This window comes from Xenopus tropicalis, chromosome 1, assembly GCF_000004195.4.
Source record: "Xenopus tropicalis strain Nigerian chromosome 1, UCB_Xtro_10.0, whole genome shotgun sequence".
NCBI classification, from domain to species: Eukaryota; Metazoa; Chordata; class Amphibia; order Anura; family Pipidae; genus Xenopus; species Xenopus tropicalis.
In genome coordinates this window covers 4,709,072-4,732,267 of record NC_030677.2, presented here as the reverse complement: position 1 = coordinate 4,732,267, position 23,196 = coordinate 4,709,072, and the positions used below count along the sequence as shown (strand labels likewise).

The window sequence follows — 23,196 nt, the reverse complement described above, 5'->3', positions numbered from 1 at the left end:
TCTAAAATCTGCCTTGTCAGAGTCTATCCAACAGGCCATAAAGACAGAGCAGTTAAGCTTTACGCAATCCTGGATGACCAGAGCAACAGATCTCTAGCCTGTCCAGCTTTCTTTGACGCATTCAATATCAAAGGCCCAAGCACTCCTTACTCCCTAAAAACTTGTGCAGGAATCACTGAGACAACAAGGAGAAGGGCATCCGGTTACCAGGTAGAGTCCATAGATGGACAGGTACAATTACCTTTACCAACCATAATTGAGTGCAACAGAATTCCTGACAATAGATCTGAAATCCCTACACCAGATGTAGCACAGCACCACATGCACTTAAAACCTATAATGCACTTAATCCCTAAGCTTGACCCCAAGGCCCAGATACTGCTTCTCTTAGGGAGGGATATCTTACAGGTCCATAAAGCAAGGGACCAGATTAATGGTCCAAACAATGCTCCTTACGCACAGAAGTTAGACCTAGGATGGGTCATAATAGATGTCTGTCTTGGAAGTGTGCACAAACCAGCCTACGTAAACAGTTTGCTCACAAATACACCAGAAAATGGGCATCCCTCCATCTTCCAACCATGTCACAATAGCTTCCTTATAAAAGAAAGGCCTTTCAATACAAACCTGACTCACTCTCTCTTAAACCCTTTCGATGACAAAAATGCTCATGACAGTGATCAAGATCATCTAGGGTGCACAGAGTTTCATAGATCAAAGGAGGATAATCAGGTAGCAATGTCTATTGAGGATAAACTCTTCTTAGAAATAATGGAGCAGGGGCTAGTCAAAAATTATGCCAACAGTTGGGTCGCACCTCTACCCTTTAGACCTCGGAGGCAACGCCTACCTAACAACAGAGAGGAGGCCCTAAAATGCTTCAACTCTCTCAAGTGCAGCTGTCAAAAGAAACCAGAGATGAAAGGCCACTTCTTTACCTTCATAGGGAAAATATTTGAGAACAGTCATGCAGAGCTAGCTCCCACCCTCACTGAGGAATGCTGGTACCTACCAATATTTGTAGTGTATCATCCAAAGAAACCAGGGCAGATTAGAGTGGTTTTTGATTCCAGTTCTAAGTTCAAAGGTGTCTCCCTAAATGATGTCCTCCTAACAGGCCCTGACCTCAATAATAAACTTCTGGGAGTACTCCTTCATTTTCGCAAAGACTCTATTGCATTTATTGCTGACATTCAACAAATGTTCCACTGTTTACTTGTAAGAGAGAAAGACAGAAATTTCCTGAGATTTTTCTGGTACAGAGACAATGATCCTTCCAAAGACATCACAGAGTACCGAATGAGGGTACACATCTTCGGCAACAGCCCTTCCCCTGCAGTTGCAATCTACGGGCTCAGGTGCTCTGCTCATGAAAGTGAGGTGGAGTATTGGTCAGATGTCAAGCAATTAGTGGAAAAGGACTTCTATGTAGATGACTTCTTAAAATCCTTACCCTCAAGTAAAGCTGCAATCTGTCTTCTCAAAAGGGCACAGCAAGTTCTTGCTTCCTCAAACCTTAGGCTTCACAAAATAGCTTCCAACAGCAAAGAAGTGATGCAAGCCTTCCCTTCTCAGGACCATTCAAATGACCTAAGAGACTTAGACTTAGGAGCTGACTCTTTACCTGTTCAACGGAGCCTTGGACTTCTGTGGGACTTACAGTCCGATACCTTTGCCTTCCAAGTGAATGAGGAGAAAAAACCCTTCACTCGCAGGGGTGTCCTGTGCACAATAAATGGCCTTTATGATCCATTAGGATTTGCTGCTCCTGTCACTATACAAGGTAAAGCACTTTTAAGAGACTTAACAATGGAAACATCTGACTGGGATGCTCCACTAGCACCTGATAAAAAGAATATGTGGGCAGAGTGGAGAAGTTCTTTGACAACTCTTTCCAGGCTTCTGGTAACACGCCCATATGCTTCAATACCTTCTACAGAAATACAAAGTCAAAAACTGTATGTTTTCTGTGATGCTTCTGTTAAAGCCATAGCTGCTGTCGCCTACATTAGAACCGTGGACATCTATGGACAATGTCACATTGGGTTTGTTATGGGAAAAGCAAAACTTGCACCAATTCCAGAGCATACAATACCCAGTCTGGAACTCTGTGCTGCTGTTCTAGATATGGAGCTATCTGAACTTATTACAGCTGAGATTAGTACTGGACTATATCTACAATGAAACCAGAAGGTTTTATGTTTATATCACCAACAGAGTTCTCAGAATCAGGAGATCCACCTGTCCAGAACAGTGGCACTATGTACCTACTGACTACAACCCTGCAGAACATGCAACCAGAGCTGTCGCTGCAAGTCAACTTAAAAGCACATCTTGGCTCACAGGACCTGCATTCTTGTGTAGAGCTGAACAAACTACTTCTGAGAACGAAACATTTGAGCTAGTGGATGCAAATTCAGACGCTGAAATCTGCCCCCAAGTGTCTACATGTCACACAATGATCACTGACAACCAACTTAAATCCAGCATTGTTTAATATGTTTTCAAGTTGGAAATCACTTGTCCGAACTATCACCTGTCTGACCCACATAGCTCGCTCCTTCAAACATACCTCATCTACAGATGTAAGTACCTGCAAAGGATGGCATCACTGTAAAAATGTCTACACAGTAGCAGAACTTCAGCAAGCAAAGAATGTCATTCTTCACACTGTACAACACGAGATTTATTCTAAAGAGATCAACTGCATTACAGGAGGCAAACCTGTTCCTAAAGACAGCGCTTTGAGAAAACTTGACCCATTTCTTGACCAGAATGGCCTATTAAGAGTAGGAGGATGCCTCAAAGGTGCAGAAATAGAGTTTGAAGAGAAACATCCTCTGATCATTCCAAGTAACCATCACATTGCAACTTTGCTTGTATGTCATTATCATGCTCAAGTCAAACATCAGGGCCGACTATTTACAGAAGGAGCTTTAAGGACAGCTGGCTTGTGGATAGTTGGAGCAAAAAGATGTGTGAATAGTGCAATTTTCAAGTGCATCACTTGCCGTAAACTCCGTGGGAGGTTACAAACCCAAAAGATGGCCAATCTTCCCACTGACAGACTTAGCCAAGACCCACCTTTCACCAGTGTTGGTCTAGATGTATTTGGTCCCTGGTCCATTTCCACATGACACACTAGAGGAAACCATGCAAATAGCAAATGCTGGGCAGTCATATTCACTTGTATGACCATCAGAGCTGTCCATATCGAGGTCATTGAATCAATGGACACTTCAAGTTTCATAAATGCCCTCAGACGTTTTATTGCAATACGAGGCCCTGTGAAACATATTCGCTTGGACAGGGGCACTAACTTTGTTGGGGCAGCCAAAGAACTGCAAATCTCATCAAACGTTAATGTCAAAGATGTGGAGAGATACCTAGCTGATCAGGACTGCGTCTGGACTTTCAACCCACCTCACTCTTCTCACATGGGAGGTGCCTGGGAAAGGATGATTGGCATAGCCAGGAGGATCATCAACTCCATCTTCTTACAAGTAGGAAATGCAAGGCTCACCCATGAATCTTTAACCACCTTCATGGCCGAAGTCTCAGCTATCATAAATGCTAGACCCCTTACTTCTGTCTCAAACGACCCAGAAGATCCCTTCTTGCTTACACCTGCCACTCTACTTACTCAAAAAACTGTGACAGTGAGTGCTCCTTCCGGGGAATTTACTAATAAAGACTTGTACAAGCGTCAGTGGAGACAAGTACAGTGTCTTGCAAACACCTTTTGGGACAGATGGAGAAAGCAATACAAAACCAAACCATAAGCCTGGTGACATTGTTCTTGTGAAAGACTGCCAGTCACAAAAAAATGAATGGCCTTTAGGTCTTGTTGCCAAAACATTTCCCAGTGAGGACGGAAGAGTCCGCAAAGTTGAAGTTAAAATCTCCAAACAGGGAGAAACCAAATTCTTCTTCAGACCAGTATCTGAACTGACCTTGTTGTTATCTCCTCAGGAATGAAATGGTGGCATCTATAGATACCAGATGGGGAGTGTCATGTCTCCAGCACAGCTTCCATCATTTTGCTGTTTAGTGTTGCTCATTAGCAGTGAACTCCCCCTGCTGGCTGTTTGCTGCAAATGCAGGTATTTATTTTCTGTGTGACTTATAACCTATGGAACCACCATACTTCCTGACATGTGATGTTTGCAATGCTTTGTGGGAGTACAGGCTCCATTTTGTAGCCCATGCTGTGGAAGAAGCACACACCACCCATCTTCTCCTTCATGGTAGCATCGCTGGTAAGCATTATGGTCATAAAAACTGGACTGAGCCACCATTAAAAAGCTGCCAGCTCCTCAGAGACACTGTGGCGTATAATCTGATCCAGAATTGATGTATATGTTGCAGCTGTTTTTGTGTTAGTGTATTCCCCATGTACTCATTGTGCTTTATTTCATTTGTGTTACAGTTTCACCACTTATTTCCACAATCACCCAGTAAAGTTCTACACATTTAACCCTTTGTCTCTTTATTGGAGTGTGGGAAGGTTTAGCTGTATGTCAAGCTACTCACTGCCTCAGGGTAAGGGCTCTGGCACACGGGGAGATTAGTCGCCCGCGACAAATCTCCCTGTTCACGTGCGACTAATCTCCCCGAGTTGCCATCCCACCAGCGAAAATGTAAGTCGCCGGTGGGATGGCACATGCTGCGCAGGCAATTTCGTCAAATCACCGAAGTTGCATTTTTGGCGATTTTCTGAAATCGCGCCGCCGCGTGGGATGGCAGGGGGATGGCAACTCGGGGAGATTAGTCACCCGCGAACAGGGAGATTTGTCGCGGGCGACTAATCTCCCCGTGTGCCAGAGCCCTAACATGTGAGGACAGAACAAAAGCAATAAAAACAGCTAAGGGACAGTACAGATAAAAGGTGGAGTCCTGCTATGGCAACTCTAACATCAGGAACATGTGGAGTGGACTGAAGACCATCACAGACTACAAAGGAAAGAGCTGCAGAGTGGGGGGGGGGTAACTGCTTCTCTACCTGATGAGATGAACACCTTCTATGCACGCTTTGATAAACACCTATCTCAGGAGCTTTTGTTGGAAGAGGACGGTCGCCCTTATCAGATATCTCAGGCAGACGTGTGTAAACACTTCAGAAAAGTAAACACACGGAAAGCTCCTGGACCAGATAACATTCCAGGTCGTGTTTTCAAAGCCTGCGCCCATGAGCTAGCAGATGTCTTCACAGATATTTTTAAACTTTCCCTGCTCCAGTCTGCTATCCCAACATGTTTTTTTTTTTGTCAATTCTTTATTTTTGAATTTTGCATGTATGGGGAAGGGTATGGGGAAGGGTACAGAAAGGAAGAGGGGAAGGGGGGGAGGGATAGGGAACATTTTCTTATACATTTTATCACATTTTAACAATTTAAGTATCAGGCATTAGCTATCAGCAAGTCATTGCTAGGTTTTAACATGTATACAAAGAGAACATATAAACTGTAGTAGGATGGGTTGCTAACATGAATGACTGTGAGTTAATCAAGTGTTATAGAGATTTTGTGTAGTTTAGCCATGGGGTCCATATTTTCCAGTAGAGTGGACTTTTGTTATGGATCATGAGTGATATTTCTTCTAATTGTCTTATTTCATTTATATTGTTTAGCCATTCCATGAAAGTAGGGGCTTCCGTGGATTTCCATTTTCTGGGTATGAGGGCCTTTGCTGATTGGAGAAGGTGAAGGGTAAGAGGATCTGTTACCGAAACATTTTTTTGGGGGTAGATATTTAATAGAAGTGGGGCTGCCTCCTCAATGGTAAACTTAAAGTCTGTAACTTGATTAATTGCTCCCAGTACCTCTGTCCAGTATTGTTTAAGCTCGGGGCATTTAAGCCAAATATGAGTATGGGTGCCTATGTGGCTATTGCATTTCCAGCAAATATCGGAGCTATTGGGAAACATTTTTTTTAATTTTTCTGGCGTGTAATGCCACCTTGTGACCAATTTGTATACGGATTCGTTGGTTCTGGAAGCTCTCGAAGTTTTGTACATAGTTTTGAATATTCTTGCCCAAGCTTTGTCTGATAGTGTTATATCTAGTTCCTTTTCCCAAGCTAGGCAGAATGATCTAGACGGTGGAGGTGTGGCGTTTATTAGTAATTTGTATAATTTGGATAAGGGTTTATCCAGTAATTGTGGTTCGGTAACTAAACGTTCCCAGAATGTTAAGGGTCTGTTCCAATATTTGGAATTGTTGGTTTGTATATAGTGGTGGAGTTGATTATAATTCCAAATATCTCTTGGATGTTTGCCCCATCTTTTCTGGATGTCAGCCATGGGGATCATTTTATTATCCTTGAGGAAATCACTAATTCTAGTCTGTCTGTTTTCCCATACTGACCATCTGTCAAATGATCCTTTTTCTAGACCTGGGGGAAAGTTTGGGTTTTTGATAAGTGGCTGTAGAATGTGAGGGGAGCTTGTTACCATATAAGTTTCCTTATTCCTTTTCCATACATTTAATGTTGCTTGTATTAGCGGATGCTGCTTAGTTTCACATGAATAGGTATCTTGTTCTGCCCACATGATGTTTTCTAGAGGGATTGGGGAGAATGATTGTTCTAGTATACACCAGTCTTTTCTTTTTTCCCCTGACACCCAGTTAAGAATTCTAGCCAGGTGTATAGCGATGTAGTAGCTGTAGGCATCGGGTAAACCTCTTCCTCCTTTTTCTAAAATCAATTGTCTATATTTTAATCTAGGGTTTTTCCCGTTCCAAATAAATCTGGTAAAGAGGGATTTTATTGAAGTGAAAAAGGAGTGGGGGATATGGATCGGTAAAACCTGGAATAAGTATAATAGTCTGGGCATAAGCATCATTTTTACCGCTTGTATCCTACCAAACCATGAGAGTTGCAGTTTTCCGCAATTACCTATAGTCTTCTGCAGAGATGTAATTAACGGGAGATAGTTGTCAGAATAGGCTTTTTCTGTATCTGGTTGTATTTTGATACCAAGGTATTTAATGCTTGGGTCTGCCCATTTAAATGGGAAGTTTTGTTTTAGATTGGACATGGCCTTATTTGGAATGTTAATGTTTAGTATTTCAGATTTAGTATAGTTGACTTTGAAGTTTGATAAGTTGCCATAGTTTTTCATAAGGGAGATAACATTGGGAAGGGATATGGTTGGTTTGGTGATAAAGAGCAGTAGGTCATCAGCAAAAGCGGCACATTTATATTCTTTTGAGGCTACAATGATACCAGAAATGTCTGGACAGTTTCTGATTCATGCTAGAAGAGTTTCCATAACTAGTATGAATAGAGTGGGTGATAGGGGGCAGCCTTGTCTGGTTCCGTTAAAGATTTGTACTTTGGGAGAGAGGGTTCCATTGACTCTAATTCTAGCTGTGGGTTTTTCATATAAAGCTAATATTCTTTGTCTGGTTATTTGTCCTAGGCCTATACCAGCTAATGTCCTATCTAAGAATTCCCAAGATACCCTGTCAAAGGCTTTCTCTGCGTCAGTGGTAAGTATCAAGGATGGAATATGTTTTTGTTGTGCATACCTTATCAAAGAAATCACCTTTGCTGTATTTTCTTTTCCTTCCCTTTTAGGAATGAATCCAGCCTGGTCTGTGTGAATCAATTCGGGTAAGTGTTGTTTAATTCTATTTCCTATAATTTTTGCGTACATTTTTAAATCTATGTTAATTAGGGATATGGGTCTATAACTAGAGCATAATTGAGGATCTTTTCCTGGTTTAGGTATTATGGTAATGTGGGCCTCTTGGGCTTGAGGATGAAAACCACTGGTTTTTGAGATTGAATTAAAGTATTTTAGTAGAAGGGGGGAAAGAGTTTCTTTAAAAGTTTTATAAAATATTGCTGAGAATCCGTCTGGGCCTGGGCTCTTCCCTGGTGAGAGTGAGTCTATACATTTTTCAATTTCTGTCAAAGAGAATCAATCATCTGAGACTGATCAGGTGTCAATTTTTGAAGGTTTACTTCTTCAATAAATTTATCTATTTTTTCTATAGATTCTATAGGTGTTTTAGATAACCTTATTTTGTAAAGAGATTGATAATATTCTTGAAAAGAGCTGGCGATACCTTTAGTATCACTTATTAAAGTATCTTTGTTAGTTTTTATTGAGGTAATTTGGGTAATTGGTTGCATTTTTTTTAGGGTTTGTGCAAAGTGTTTATTGCACTTGTCCCCCAATTCGTAATATCGCTGTTTGATTCTCATATATGATTTTCGTACCTTTTCGTTAAGTAAAGTTTTCAGTTGATCCTTTTGTTTTCTAATGTAAGCAAAGTATTTTTTGCTAAAGTTTCCTTGTGGGTCTGCTCTAGAGATGCTATATTGCTAATTATCTTACTAATTTCTTTGTCCTTTTCTTTCTTTAGTTTACTTCCAAGTGCTATCAGATGACCCCTTAACACACACTTCAAGGTTTCCCAGACTGTTGCCTGATTGATGTTGTCTAAAGAATTTTCCTGGATTATTTGGGATATCCATAATTGGATTTTTTTTCTGATATCTTCTCTATGAAGCATGGTTTCGTTTAACCGCCAAGTAAATTCTTGTTTGGAGGTCTGGGGGATTTTAAATTTTATTCTAACTGGTGCATGGTCTGAAAGGTGGAAGTTTCCTATATCTGCTAAATTAAATAAATGTAGCCATCTTTGGGATGTGTAAATATAATCTATTCTTGAATAAACTGAAAAAGTTTTAGAAAAATGTGTGAAGTCTCTTTTTTTGGGATTTATAGCTCTCCAAACGTCAATTAACTGCATTTCTGCAAAGAGTTTTTTTATTTCTTTAAGGCCTTTGTAAGATATATTACTTCTTTTAGAGGAAGTGTCTGTCAGGGGGTTAAGAGCCATATTGAAATCACCTCCCAATATTATCGACCCCTTGCTAAAGTTTTCTAGAGTTTTCAGAAAGTATTTCAGAAATTGGGTTTGACCCGTATTAGGTACATATACATTTGCAATTTTACATATTTGATCTACCAAAATTCCCTTAATAAGGATATATCTCCCTTCCTTATCGGATAGAGTGTCCAGATGTTTGAAGGGGAGATCCTTATGAATTAAGGTAAGTATTCCTGTAGCTTTCTTAGTAGGGTTATTACTCATGTACACCTGGGGATATGTCCTGAGTGATAAATGTGGGTAATTATTTTCTTTAAAATGGGTCTCCTGAAGCATTACTATCATGGCTTTACTTTTTTTACACTCATGAAGAATTTGAGCTCTTTTAACAGGCTCATTTATCCCATTAACATTATAAGAGAGAACACAGCATTCCATATTTGTTTGGTCAGCCATTCTGAGGTGGGAGTGTAACCTGCTGTTTTGGATTTATATAATGAATTTTGTAATACTTGTTGGTAGCCTGCATGAACGGGACAGGGAAGAACAGGGGGGTATCAGCTTTGTAACTCTTGGAAAAACTGGGGATCAAGGGTAGGGTGTAAACATTTTGTTGCAGTAGACTTACAGGGGTGGGACCCCTTTGCTGGGATGGTTTGAGAGCGACATAGGTGACCTGCACCATTTGTGTGGGGAAGCAAGGTTGGTTGGAGAGGATTAAGATTGTTTCTGTACCTCATGTCGTCCCCTGGTGTCCCAGACCCGCCCTGCCCTGTAAATATTACTTATCATATTTATACAGGAGATAGGGGATTACCTCTTTCATTAACTTCTAACAGAGGAGTTTTGGTCCTCTTTGATCAGAAAGGAGAAAACATTACACAATATAAACTTTGTAAAATTTCAAATATTTCAAATGATATACATAACACTAGTATAACATATAAAAGAAGAGAAAATGAAAGCATTGTACGCATATTAAGCTATGTAAGCTGTGTCATTAGAATTTTAACCTTAGCTTTCTGTTATTATTATAAAGTCAGTGATCATGGAAAAAAAAATTTCAATTATATTAAGACTCTTAACCATTGATGAAATAATACTTGCTTGTTTCATCAGTTCGCCATATAGGAAAGAATGTTGTCTTGTTTGTGCTGATCGTTGTGGTTAGTGCTTTCCCAGTTTTGGTTGACTGTGTAGTCTAAGTTATTATTTAGGATGCTTACAGTACAATGCTTATTGGTCTCAAGTCAAATTAGTTCAGTTAAGAGAGGATCTTGATTTTTCCCTGGGTGTTCTGGGTGTCCGTGGTAGTCTCTTCGGAGTGGGTGCTAAAGTCCAATCATTTTGAGTGGCAAATGATATTTTGGGTATTTTTGCTGGATCCGGCAGCCATCCAGGTAAATCCACAGCTGGTAGATGTAGCTTGCTAAAAAAGTTTTCTGTATCCATGGGAATGCGTATCACTGCTGTTGTTCCGTCCTTGATTACAGTAAGTGCAAAAGGATATCCCCATCTGTAAGGTATGTTCTTTTCTCTGAGCATATCTGTGAGTGGTTTTAGAATTTTCCTTTTGGCCAATGTAGTTCTGGAGAGGTCTTGGAACAGTTTTATAGCACAGTCCTCATAAGTAAGATTATTTACCTCTTTAGATTTTATCAGTATCTCTTCTTTTAATGAAAAGCTATGCAGGCAGCACAAAATGTCACGTGGAGCATTTAAAGGGGTGGCCTTCAGTTTCTGGACCCTGTGTGCCCTTTCTATTATGATTTCTGTGTTAGGGTCTCTGTTTAATATTCTATTAAACAATTGCAGTAAGGCAGAGTGGATTTCTTCATTAGGGACCTTTTCAGGTATTCCCCGCACCCTTATATTGCTCCTCCTGCTCCTGTTCTCTTGATCTTCCAACTGTCTTTGGAGATCTTGAATTATACTATCTTGCTGCTGTATATGATTATATATCACTTTTTGATTGTTTGTGCACTTACTTAAGCTGTTTTCTAGGTCATCAGTGCGCGCAGCTAGGGAAATCATGTCTTTTTTTAGGTCCTGTATTTCTTCTTTAATGGTATCAGTGACCTCCCGGAGCATGTCTTTAATGTCCGTTTTTGAGGGTAAGCTAGCCATATAGGTTTGGAGGTCTATTCCCTCCTCTGTTTCACTCTCCTGTTCGGAGCACTCTATATTTGATTCGGCTTCCTCCTCCCTCGTATCTCTGGTGGGCGCCATCTTGGATTCTGAGCGCTCCGATTTTCTTTTCAAGAACAACGGAGCAATATCGCTTTGGGAAGGTTGTTGTTTTTTATTTGGGGTCTTCTCTCTCTCCGATCTGCTTTTACTTTGTTTCCCCATGTCTCCTGATGCTCTATTTAGCTGGCGGGTCTGGTCTCACACGGAGCTCTCAGCCTAAGCAGCCATTCAACTCCAAGGCAAGCCACGCCCCTCCCCCAACATGTTTTAAGAGGACCACCATCATCCCTGTCCCTAAGAAAATGAATGTGAGCTGCCTAAATGACTATCGCCCAGTAGCACTCACCTCCATTGCCATGAAGGGCTTTGAGAGTATAGTCAAGGCTCACATCATATTTTTACTCCCTGCTTCACTTGATCCCCTCCAGTTTGCCTACAGGCCAAATAGATCTACAGACGATGCCATAGCAATTGCACTTCACACTGCCCTCTCCCACCTGGACCAGAGAAACACATACATGCTGATGTTGTTCATTGACTACAGCTCCGCTTTCAACACCATCGTACCATCCAGACTTGTCATGAAACTTCGTGACCTGAACATCGGTTCCTCCCTGTGCAGCTGGATCCTGGACTTCCTGACAAACAGACCTCAGGTGGTTCGGCAACATCACCTCATCCACACTGACACTTAGCACCGGTACCCCCCAGGGATGTGTGCTCAGCCCCCTGCTGTACCCCCTGTTCACCCACGACTGTACAGCAACACACAGCTCCAATACTATCATCAAATTTGCAGACGGCCCCACCATCATCGGCTGCATTTCTAATGGGGATGAGTTGGCCTACAGGGCAGAGGTGAGAGCCCTGACATCATGGTACCGGGACAACAACCTGCTGCTCAACATCAGCAAAACTAAGGAGCTCATTGTGGGTTACAGGAGACTGCAGGGAGGAGGCCATACCCCCATTCACACTGAGGGAGCAGAGGGGGAGAGAGTCAGCTGCTTCAGATTCCTGGGCATCAATATCAATGGGGATCTGAGTTGATCTCACTATGTTGGGATCACAAAAGCTGCAAGACAGCGGCTCTTCTTTCTGTGGTGCCTCCTGAGGAGGTTCAGCATGGACCCCAGAATACTCACAAACTTCTATTGATGCACCATTGAGAGTATTCTGTCCAGCTGTATCACCCCCTGGTATGGCAGCTGTAATGCTTTGGCAAAGCTCTGCAGGGGGGGTGAGATCAGCACAGCGCATCCCAAGGACTGAATTGCAGGACCTGTACAGACAGCGCTGTAGGGGGAAGATGCAGCGGATCCTCTCTGACCCCAGCATCATGACAATAAAACTTGAAAACTTGAAACTTGAATCAATAGCAACAAGCCTTTTAACCTCAATATCATCCTTTTTAAGTCTATATAGAGTTTGCAACTGACAATTAAAAACATTATACAAATCTCTTTTTCCCTTGGCCTCTCAACTCCCACTTTAATAAACAACTTTTTAATTTTCTTTTCCCCCCCACCATGTACAGACAGAACTAAAAAGACACTACTGATATCTATGTTTCTTATAAAACAAAATCTTTCACAACTTGTGGATCATCTAAAAGGCAAGTATTCAATTTTCAGGCAGATTTTCCTCTAGACCTGTTGTTATTAAAATCAACTTTAAAAATTAATAATTTATGGTCCGAGATCACATTAGTTAAAAGTTAAAATTGAATGTAAATTCAATAGGATCTTCCTGATGGGAGGAGAAAACAAAATCAATCCTGGAACTACAAGTATTATTACTCCAGGTAACCCCTTCTTCTTCTTCTTCAGGTACATTCTTATTACAATATTTAAAAACATCCTTAAGCTCAAGTCAGACTGAGCATGTGCAGTAGCTGGGCAAAAGATGGAGAGCTACTGTGGGCACCTTCAGGGGCATGGGGCTTTATTAGTGTAAATAGGCACAACCCTTGGTACAATCTAGCTGCTGGACATAGAATGCCAATGTTTGGCTCATTTAGACATAAAGTTATATGAAGTGACTATTGCTTATGATGCCTTGGAAATGGGGGAGCAGTACCACTTCAACAGAGAAACCTCCTCCAATGATGATATCTCCACCCTGAATGTATTTGTATTCATACTCAGGCTTGGTGAGGGGACCCACCCAGGTCAGTACTGCAGGGACCCATATGGCTGCCAGATTATCATTCTCAGCTGATTGGCTCTGCTTGAAATCCATGCAAAATGAATTAGATCCTTTATCTGTAGTTAGATAGCTGCATAATCAAATAAAATGTTCTCTAAGAGCAAAACTAATGCTCTTTAGATAAGGTGGAAGTGTTTATGTGTGTCCTGATATTCACTGCCCATTAATATATCTCTAACCCTGTTGTTATCTGTGCAATTACATTACATACATAATAGGGATGCATGAACTTGTGTGATTATCACATTCAATTTTACTTTACCAAACTATAATTTAATCAATTCATTTCCTTATTCATTTTCCGTAAGCTTATAGTAAATTTGCCCTTCTATTACCACAAGCTACACCGTATTTTACCCAGGATGAGACTGTATCCTTCAGGGGTGAGCCCTCGCTTAATATGGAGGCCAGGTAAATATGTGTTGTATCTTTCAATAAATGGGCACCGGTGATTCTTAACCTTGAAACCATGAACTGTTTATTTACACAGCCACTTAGGAGTAATTACAGCACAGAATAAGTAGGTAGTAGCATCTCACAGAATAGGCAGTACTTACAAGGAATAGTCACAATAACCCTTTAGCTGCAGGGCACAATGGGTTAACTCCCAGCTTTCAGGTATATGCTTCCAGTGGAACCTGGGGGATCACTATCTAACCCTAGGTCTCTACACTGTTACCCCTACTCTGGGCAGTATTATACCCGGGATTATAATCCCTCTACAATTCCTGGTCGGAGCCAAAATGCTGCTCACTAAATAGCCCTGCCTGTCTTTGACACCTAGGGGCACGACACGAATGCTCGGTATCCTCCTGCTGTTTACAATCGTTCGGTACGAAAATTTTGTGACTTTCGGATCGCCAATACGGATGGTGACTACCCTGTTTCCCCGAAAATAGGACATCCTCCGAAAGTAAGGCACCCCCCGATTTTTCACCCCCCTCGGAAAATAAGGCACCCCCCGAAAATAAGACACCCACCTAGGGCTGGGCGATAAATCTCGCCCAAACGATGGAATAAATGTGTACTGTATTCGTCTTTATGGAAAAATAAGACATCCCCTGAAAATAAGACCTAGTGCATATTTTGGAGCTTAAAAAAATATAAGACAGTGTCTTATTTTCGGGGAAACACGGTAATACGATTTTTTCGTAAGCATTTTCATGATATTTGCAATCTTCAGAAATTTTCGTATCCAATCTGAATTTATCCTATTTGGGATTCGAACTCGTGATTTCATGAATCTGCCCCTTAGTGTGACCTATAACAGGAGCTGCCTATTCTTTCTGACCCTACCTATTCCAAGATTCCACAGTATCTCTATGCCTGCTTGTTCAGGCAGAGACTTCACAAAATGGCCTCCAGCCTCATGGCTGCTCAGCCTTTTATTACCACAGTGCCACCTTATGGCCAAACTGTGGAACTGCAAAAGGTCATGCTATGACCCAGGAACAGGGACTTACTTTCTATTACATTTAGGACCCTTCATAGCTGTCCAGATAACTAGGGGACCACAGAGTGGGAAAAGGCACAATTTACAAGTTCCCTACATATGTATGGCAGATCCGGTCAGCTAATGATCATATCCTGATGTTTGTTCAATGTGAGACCCAAACTAGTGACTTGCCTGATCAAAGTTCACTTGTAATGGTTTAATAATTTTCCTATTAGATTCCATTTTGTAATCAAATTTGTTGATACATGATGTTGGATAACAATAACATATAGGCAGTTCTGTTTCAGCTAAATATGCATTGTATCCTCTAGCAAATAGTTAGAAATTAAAAAAAAACAATTACACATAATGTACAAATATCATAAAATACTCAACAATTACTTATTATGATTATCTATTATTTCCCAATAAATATTGTTTTGAGTTCATCTCTGGTTTGAATAAAATAATGTAACATTTGGGTAGGAATATACAGAAGAGAAGGCCACAGGATGAAGAGATGATGGCAAATATTTCCACTGCCACCATGTATTTGCCTTTGGTGCTCAGATAGGCCGGGATCATTGTGATCCAAACACTGCAGAAGAGCAGCATGCTGAAAGTGATGTACTTGGCCTCATTAAAACTGTCCGGTAAGCTCCGAGCCAAGAAAGCTACAATGAAGCTCACAGATGCCAACAGTCCCATGTAGGAGAGGACAATATAGAAGGCAACTACTGAGCCCTCATTGCACTGAATGATGATTTGTCCAGGTTCAAAAAGAAAGTTTAGCTCCAAGAATGGGGGAGAAATGGTCAACCAGATAACACTAATTAGTATTTGGATAATTGAACAAGAAAGAACAATACAGTAGGCCACCTTGACTCCAACCCATTTTCTCCAGGGACTCCCAGGCTTGGTGGCTTTAAAAGCAAAGCAAACCATGAGAGTCTTGGCCAGGACACAAGACACAGCTATGGAGAAGGTGATCCCAAAGGAGGTTTGCCGGAGCATGCAGGTTATATCCACAGGGCGACCGAGGAACAGAAACACAGAGAGGAAGCTCAGCTTGATGGAGACAAGGAGAATAAAGCTCAGAGTGTGATTATTGGCTCTCACTACTGGGGTGTCTCGGAATGAAATAAAGATTCCCAGTATAACTGCTGCTATTACAAAAAGGATTACAGATGAGATAATAAAGATTAGAGTTAGGGGATCATCAAATGAGAGAAACTGAAGTTGCTTCTCAATACACACAGTTTTCTCTGGGTTGGGCCATTTATAGTCCCCACATTTTAGACAATTATCCATATCTGCAAGAAAAAAAATAAATCTGTCAGCATGTAATACTAATATTGTGAGTAAGAACAATGTTGGAATACTGTACATATCATTTACTTCAATATGAAATTAATATGCATTAGTTGTATAATTGTTGTGGCAACACCTCACAACACCATCTACAAAGGTTGTGGCAACATCCAACTGATTACTGAGTTGTATAATAACTTTCCTTTCTTTCCCTCTCCGTTCCTCTTGCTCCTCTCTGGAGATGCAGCTTTTATCCCTGATTCCTGAAAATCTTTTGTTTCAAAAAAATTCTCTGCCAGACTTCTAATTTTTGAAGTTTTTGTGACATCTTACCCTCAATGTTTCTTTTCTGCCCAGAATTAGTAACTCCCTGCTTTAGTTGGTCTGTGAGGATTCAGACTGGGATTTCCAGATCACAAATCTCTCTTCCTTGAAAATCCATGGCACCTTTCCCAACCTTTAAGCCACTGACCAATACAACATTGATACGGTATTTCTCATTATAATGCCTGTATCAGTCAGTATCTAGTTACCAGTTAAATTGGAGATTTCCCCTTCTGAGCAGGGGGCACAGTCATAGCAGCAGGGTGGGGCTCCTTCCCTTGGGACTTTCCTGTAGCCAGGGGGGCAGTTTGTAGAGCACTGGGACTTCAGAATCTACAAATTGAAATGTAAAAATAAGAAATAAAAAATCTTTTGGTTTTCACAATGTATTAATTATTCAGCTTTGCATATTTAAATGAAACAAGAGGAATTGGTGAGGACACTACAGTTTGTGTTAAATTATCAGTGACACCTCAGTCAGTGCTGGCAGGTTATAGTATAGTCACTCACCTACCTTGTGAAGTTGCTTGGAGAGACCCTACCCACACATCTAGGGAGGGTGGCAGAAGTAAAAAAAATACAAGACTTTGTAGTAGAGAGCTCTCCCTCATCATCACCTCCCAAACTTATCAATCTAAATGATGCACAAGTTATAGGATAGGGAGGCAGACCCGTATGTGCCTGTGTATGTATGATTAATAGTGAGTAGGCAGTGACTAGAGGGAGAAGGCAGAGGGATAAGGAACCATAGCAGGACTGTGATTGGTTAGTGTGTATGCATGATTAATAGTGAGTAGGCAGTGACTAGAGGGAGAAGGCAGAGGGATAAGGAACCATAGCAGGACTGTGATTGGTTAGTGTGTATGTATGATTAATAGTGAGTAGGCAGTGACTAGAGGGAGAAGGCAGAGGGATAAGGAACCATCGCAGGACTGTGATTGGTTAGTGTGTATGCATGATTAATAGAGAATAGGCAGTGACTAGAGGGAGAAGGCAGATAGGACTGTGATTGGTTAGTGTGTATGCATGATTAATAGTGAGTAGGCAGTGAGTAGAGGGAGAAGGCAGAGGGATAAGGAACCATAGCAGGACTGTAGTTCCATAGGAAGCAGCCAGACAGGGCTGTGATTGGTTAGTGTGTATGCATGATTAATAGTGAGTAGGCAGTGACTAGAGGGAGAAGGCAGAGGGATAAGGAACCATAGCAGGACTGTAGTTCCATAGGAAGCAGCCAGACAGGACTGTGATTGGTTAGTGTGTATGCATGATTAATAGTGAGTAGGCAGTGACTAGAGGGAGAAGGCAGAGGGTTAATGAATGTTGGCCCACCATAGAACAAAATCTAAAACACAGCAACTTTACCATCAATACTGCCTGGACAGCTCCTAAAATATACAGGGGTGGGCAGGGAAGGGCTCCAATCCCATTGGTTGATGTGGAAGGCAAGAGCCAGATAATAATTGCTTATTATAAGTTGATTATCTTTTTCTTTGACTTAATAGACTGCATGGAGAAATTCTATCATGGATTCATGAAACGTTCACAATCGGTGTAGCCACAAATTTTGCTGTGAAACTGCACCTTGGGAAAAGTTGGTTCATCACTGGTTAAAAGTCATAATATCTGAGATTCAGCTATAAGAGGGGCAAACCCCCAATAAATATATGTATTGGCCAGAAGAGAAGCCAACCAGCTCCATGCAATGGGGATGATAATTAACCAATTAGGGCATTTTTAGGACCTTATTTCAAAATACTACACAGTGTAACAGACTAATTAAGGCTTAAAGGAATCCATGACTGGGTCAGTATCCCCCTCGGGACATGTGATTGGTTGGTTTCTGTGGGCAAGGGATATACATATGTACTGGGTGAGTTCTGTGTGTTGGGTTTGTACTGTGCTGATACCAGAGAGACCAGACATGGGCAGAACCAGTATCAGGGCAGGGGGAATTATTTGCTGTGTAACAGGGTCATTTGGAAATAAGAAGTGCCCCATAAATATCATGGCAGGGTCCCTTTAACATAAATACAAGAAACACATTTGATCACATTTCCTATGTAAACAGACTACAATGGACCTTGGAGATTATTAAAGGCATTGTCAGCATCTAATAGTGGGAGCTATGTATTTGTATACTGTGATTATATATTATAATGAGACATAAGTGAGAACACATGTAATTTGGCACCATTTTCCTTTTGGTCAAAGCAGTTATTTAAAGGGACACTAAACCCAACCGTAAAGCTGCCCCACTGCGCCCCCTAGTTCTCTATAGAAGTTGATGAAAAACATAATTACACATGGAAACCAATTCCCCAATGAGAATTCTACTGAATGAAATGATGCCATTTTTCCCTTCATTATATGGCATTGTGAATTATTTGATTAAAATGGAGTCTATGGGAGATGGCCTTTCCGTAATTCGGAACTTTCTGGATAATGGGTTTTCAGATAAGGGGTCTAATACCTGTATATATTATTTATAATAACAAATATATAAGTGTTTTCTTCCTACTTGGCCTTTGGTGTCTTTCTTCCAGACAATCTCTTCAGTATTGATTCGAAGAGAACTTCCAGATTCTGACCACGTATATTCGCCAACATGTATTTCTTGCCCCTTTAACTCTGAATCTTTATACAAGGAGTGAATCAGATACGCCTCACCATAATCTAATTCTCTTTGTTCATTTAGGAGAACATTCCGTAGGTATCGGTGTAACTGTGGAAAGAATGAAGCTTAAGATAAGATACCAGTAAATGAATAAAGTTTTAGTGGGATGAATCCCTGCAGTTTGATTTCAGTGCAATGAACTATTGTAATTGGAAATTTGTTTCCAGTTTTTAAATTACAGATACAGTGCTGACTGCGTTACGGAGCGCTGCACATGTGAGGGACAGGGAGGGGCAGGGAAGGTATGTAGGCTCCTCCCCTCCCGCTCCCTATATGCCCCTAACTTGTACATCATTCAGACTCTGCACCTTTGGATCTGGCTCCTTGCACCCCTTAGTTTCCCTACATTAGAACCCCTGGAATAAGTAAATGACCCCAATAGACTCCTGGATCTCTACTTATACTTTTAGGTGCAACACTTTCTTATGTGCATCATATAATCTAGGGGTGTCCTGCCATTATATTACCATTAATTAGATGCCATTAATGGAATACAGTTATTATACTCTGGGTAAATGATCATTATTGGTGCAGAGCCCCTTATCAATGTCATTGTTGTTTAATCTATATACAAGATACTAAGTCCCATTAATCTGTCTCAACAGCCATCGCTTGGGTCTGACCAGATGCAATAAAACATGTACCTCGGGGTGCTGAGCTTCAGTCTGTTTTACCCAGAATCACTGTTTTACTATGACTGCACCATTTCATTTGCACCAGTGTAAGAAACCTACTGAGCAGTGTATATAGTATAGGAACCTAGCAGCTTGCTTGTCAACAAGTAGAATGAAAGGTAAATCTCCCTATGCGCTAATCTGTCTAGAGCCATTGATTTCAGTTCAGTGGATATAAATGCTTTATGTTTTACAAAAGATTTATCTGGAGAGAAACAATTGAATATCGTGTAAACTGCCTGAAATTGGGTCTGTGGTCTCTGAGTAAATGGATATATAGCCCTGTTATTGGCTGGTTTGCAGGCTTGCTTTAGGCACAATTGTACAGTAAGTAGAAACCTCTCTGTTCTCCAGACCAACCCGGCTCCTGACAATATACTGGAAGATGGCTGTAAATTCATAATAAGGAGGTGTAGAACCCATGGAATGGATCTTGCACCCAGGAGGGTCCCCCCTTTACACAATCACCTACTGATTCCACATCATTAATGTGCAAAGTTATGTACATATGTACTGGGATATGAATAAGAGAGGGTGGACCTGAATACAAAGGTAAGTAATAACAAGAACAATAAAACTGGAGCAATAGATTTGGCTGCCGGGGTCAGTGACCCCCATCTGAAAACTGGAAAGAGGCAGAAGAAGGTTTGCCTTCTACTATAAAAAAAATGATGAAGCATTGAAAAGTTGCTTAGAATTATCCATTCTATAACATACGTAAAGCTAACTTAGGTAAACTACCCCTTTATAGGAGCACATAGTTGAGCGTATATCAGATATTAACGGAAATAAGGGCACTAACATATCTGAATATTTTTAATTTTGTTCAGATAGGAACATGAACTTCCTTTCTGTAATGGGCATAGAGAGGGGCATGCTGGGGTCTAGAGGGGGTCGTCTGTCTACTCTGTTAAACAGGAGGAAAGTAAAATTTTATTTTGTTTTAAAAACATTGAAAAACCTTTAGGACAAAATTTCAGATTTTGATGTGTCTCGTTACAATGAATCATTTGTAGTTAAAAAATACCTTTTTCATTTTGTCTTTCTTGCTTTGTTTTATTGCCCCTCCCATTTGTGCCCTATTGGCTAATCAATGGGCAACACTGATTGGTGGGATTAGGGTATATATACTTGATGTATACTAAATGTTTGTTCAGCCTATGATTAAGTGCTTAAACCACAAAACGCGTAATGCTATGTCTTGTCCTATATTTCCATAAATAACTTTTCTTCATGGTGCAACTTGCACATACAGAACCCAAAATAACCATAGCGCTCTGAACATTTTTTAAAGTAATGTAGAACAATGAAAAAAAGAAATGGCATTACAAAAAAATTCTATAAAATCCATGAAAGCAATCTTCAAAAATATCTCACATTAAGATCAATGGTCAAAATCCCAGTGTTACTAGACTAGCTGGGCAGGGGTTGTTTACAGTAATACGCTCAAACAGGTAATAAATTGCAATAAAATCACTAACAAAAAATGCAGAACATATGCAGTCGTGACGAGAAATAAAACACTTTAAATGGAAAAAAAACCCACTCAACAATTACAAAAAAAAAATTTAGAGGTAATTTATGATGCAGAAGGCTAAATTCAAGTGCAAAAAATCTGGGCACTTCTCCAAGGTTTTTTACTTAGAGAAATATTTTTCGCATTAGTGTTTGTGAGTGTGTGTGTGAGTGTGTGAGTGTGTGTGTGTGTGTGTGTGTGTGTGTGAGTGTGTGAGTGTGTGTGTGTGTGTGTGTGAGTTTGTGAGTGAGTGTGTGTGAGTGTGTGTGTGTGTGTGTGAGCTTGTGAGTTTGTGAGTGTGTGTGTTTGTGTTTGAGTGTGTGTGAGTGTGTGTGTTTGTGTTTGAGTGTGTGTGTGTGTGTGTGTGTGAGTGTGAGTGTGTGTGTGAGTGGGTGAGTGGGTGAGTGTGAGTGTGTGTGTGTTTGCAAAAGCCCCCCAGAAAATGAATGTGTGTGATCATCATGGTGCAGGCAGACATCTGATGTTTTCATTTCAGTGTTGCCAAGAGTGACCCCTAGCTTTAGTGCGTCAATATAAAAGGAGAAAAAAATGTTAAAAACTAAGTAATGTTTACAAGAGTCCTCTATCAAAAGAAACACAGGATTTCTTATCTCCTTTTATGTCACATGTTCTTCTGTGTCTGACTTTCTGCTCTCAGAAAAATCCTTCAGGGCACAGGCATAAGTCTGTACAGTTTACCCCTCTCTCCCTCCCTTCTACTCCTCCCCCTCCCATAAAAATTCACTCCCCCTCCCAACTCTGTGCAATCTGAGCTACCAGCAGCCAGAGCTACAGCACAGAAGCTACTGAGACCGAGCTACAATGGCAGCTGCTATCTTTAACAAACAGAGGGAGATTCTAGGGCTGTTACTCTGGTATGGTAAAGCTTTCTGTAGAATAAATATAGTGTTCTAGCTTGCACTATTGTGGCTAATTTATTGGCAGTAAAATGCCAAAATACCTTTACTTCACCTTTAAAAATGTTCAGCCCTATCACATAGTCAGGCAGTCCCATCAAATCTCTCATAAACATTAAGAAATATATTATTATTATTATTATACTTAAGTCTAACTTGTTACCTGTTTCCTGTGAATGATTGTGGGTAATCCTGAGTTACTGTGTTTCCCAGATGAAGAAAGCAAGTTGTGCTGTGCTCGTGCCAACACACTGACTGCTGTGGACACTCTGTGACTCGGATAATAATAAAGCATCGGAGATGTTATGTTTGAGCAGTTTCTATAGAGAAGTTTATAAACCCGTTGAAATAAATCATCCTTCTCTTTATCGTGTGTCAAACATAAATGATCATTTGCCAGTAGGTCTTTAAGTAACTCGTCTTCTCTTGGTGCATATATATGTTCAGTGAACTTTACTTCCAAACTCTCATCAGACATCATGTTTGTATCTTGGAACTGCAGACAGCCGTTATATAGAAAGTCGTTTGGGATGAAAACGCATGTTACTGGAACCACCACCATCTTATTGTTTATAATTTCTTTTAAGATGAATACAAAATAAGGATTATAAGACCGCCCCCCACACAAGATAACCACCTCTGCCGTAGATTTTTGTATTCTCTCTAATGTTCTCTTATCTGTGTCATTATTTCCCGTTAGAGTGCCGATGAGATCAACGCAGGCGCCATGTTTGTTGATCTCGTTCTTGAGGTTCTGACTCTCCTTCTGTCCCCCATCATTACTAGTTGCCAGAATGATCACCCAGGTCCAACCCAGACGTTCCACCAGTTCTGCTATAGCAATGTGCTGAATGTACTCATTTGGTCCTGTACTCAAATAGTGTGGGTATAGGGTTCTGTCATTCAGTACTGGGTCTGTGGCACCATAACTGATCTGGAAATATTGAAACAGAGATGTAAATGCCATTGAAATGAATAGAACTAAAAGCTAATTGGAGAGAAAACATTTAGAGGGGTTAATATGCTACAGGTAATGTACTATATATACTCTCGTTTGAGATCTGTGTGCTGATTCCACTTCACTTGTGCCACACATACAGT

At 40.7% G+C, this 23,196-nt stretch overlaps 1 protein-coding gene and 1 long non-coding RNA gene across 2 annotated transcripts; one reads left to right on the top strand and one right to left on the bottom strand.

Annotated features, from left to right (window-relative positions):
* Positions 1 to 5,376: 5,376 nt before the first annotated feature.
* On the top strand, positions 5,377 to 8,662 carry LOC101734240. The gene is made up of 4 exons (XR_001923930.2): positions 5,377 to 5,708; positions 7,424 to 7,493; positions 7,582 to 7,617; positions 8,376 to 8,662. It is a non-coding gene; the product is annotated as an uncharacterized LOC101734240 (long non-coding RNA).
* A 6,626-nt stretch (positions 8,663 to 15,288) lies between these two features.
* On the bottom strand, positions 15,289 to 15,801 carry LOC116408260 (vomeronasal type-2 receptor 26-like; the record flags this gene model as incomplete). Its single annotated transcript, XM_031895068.1, has 1 exon — positions 15,289 to 15,801. A coding segment is annotated over one exon (513 nt), but the record flags the coding sequence as incomplete, so codon positions are not given.
* Positions 15,802 to 23,196: the final 7,395 nt, after the last annotated feature.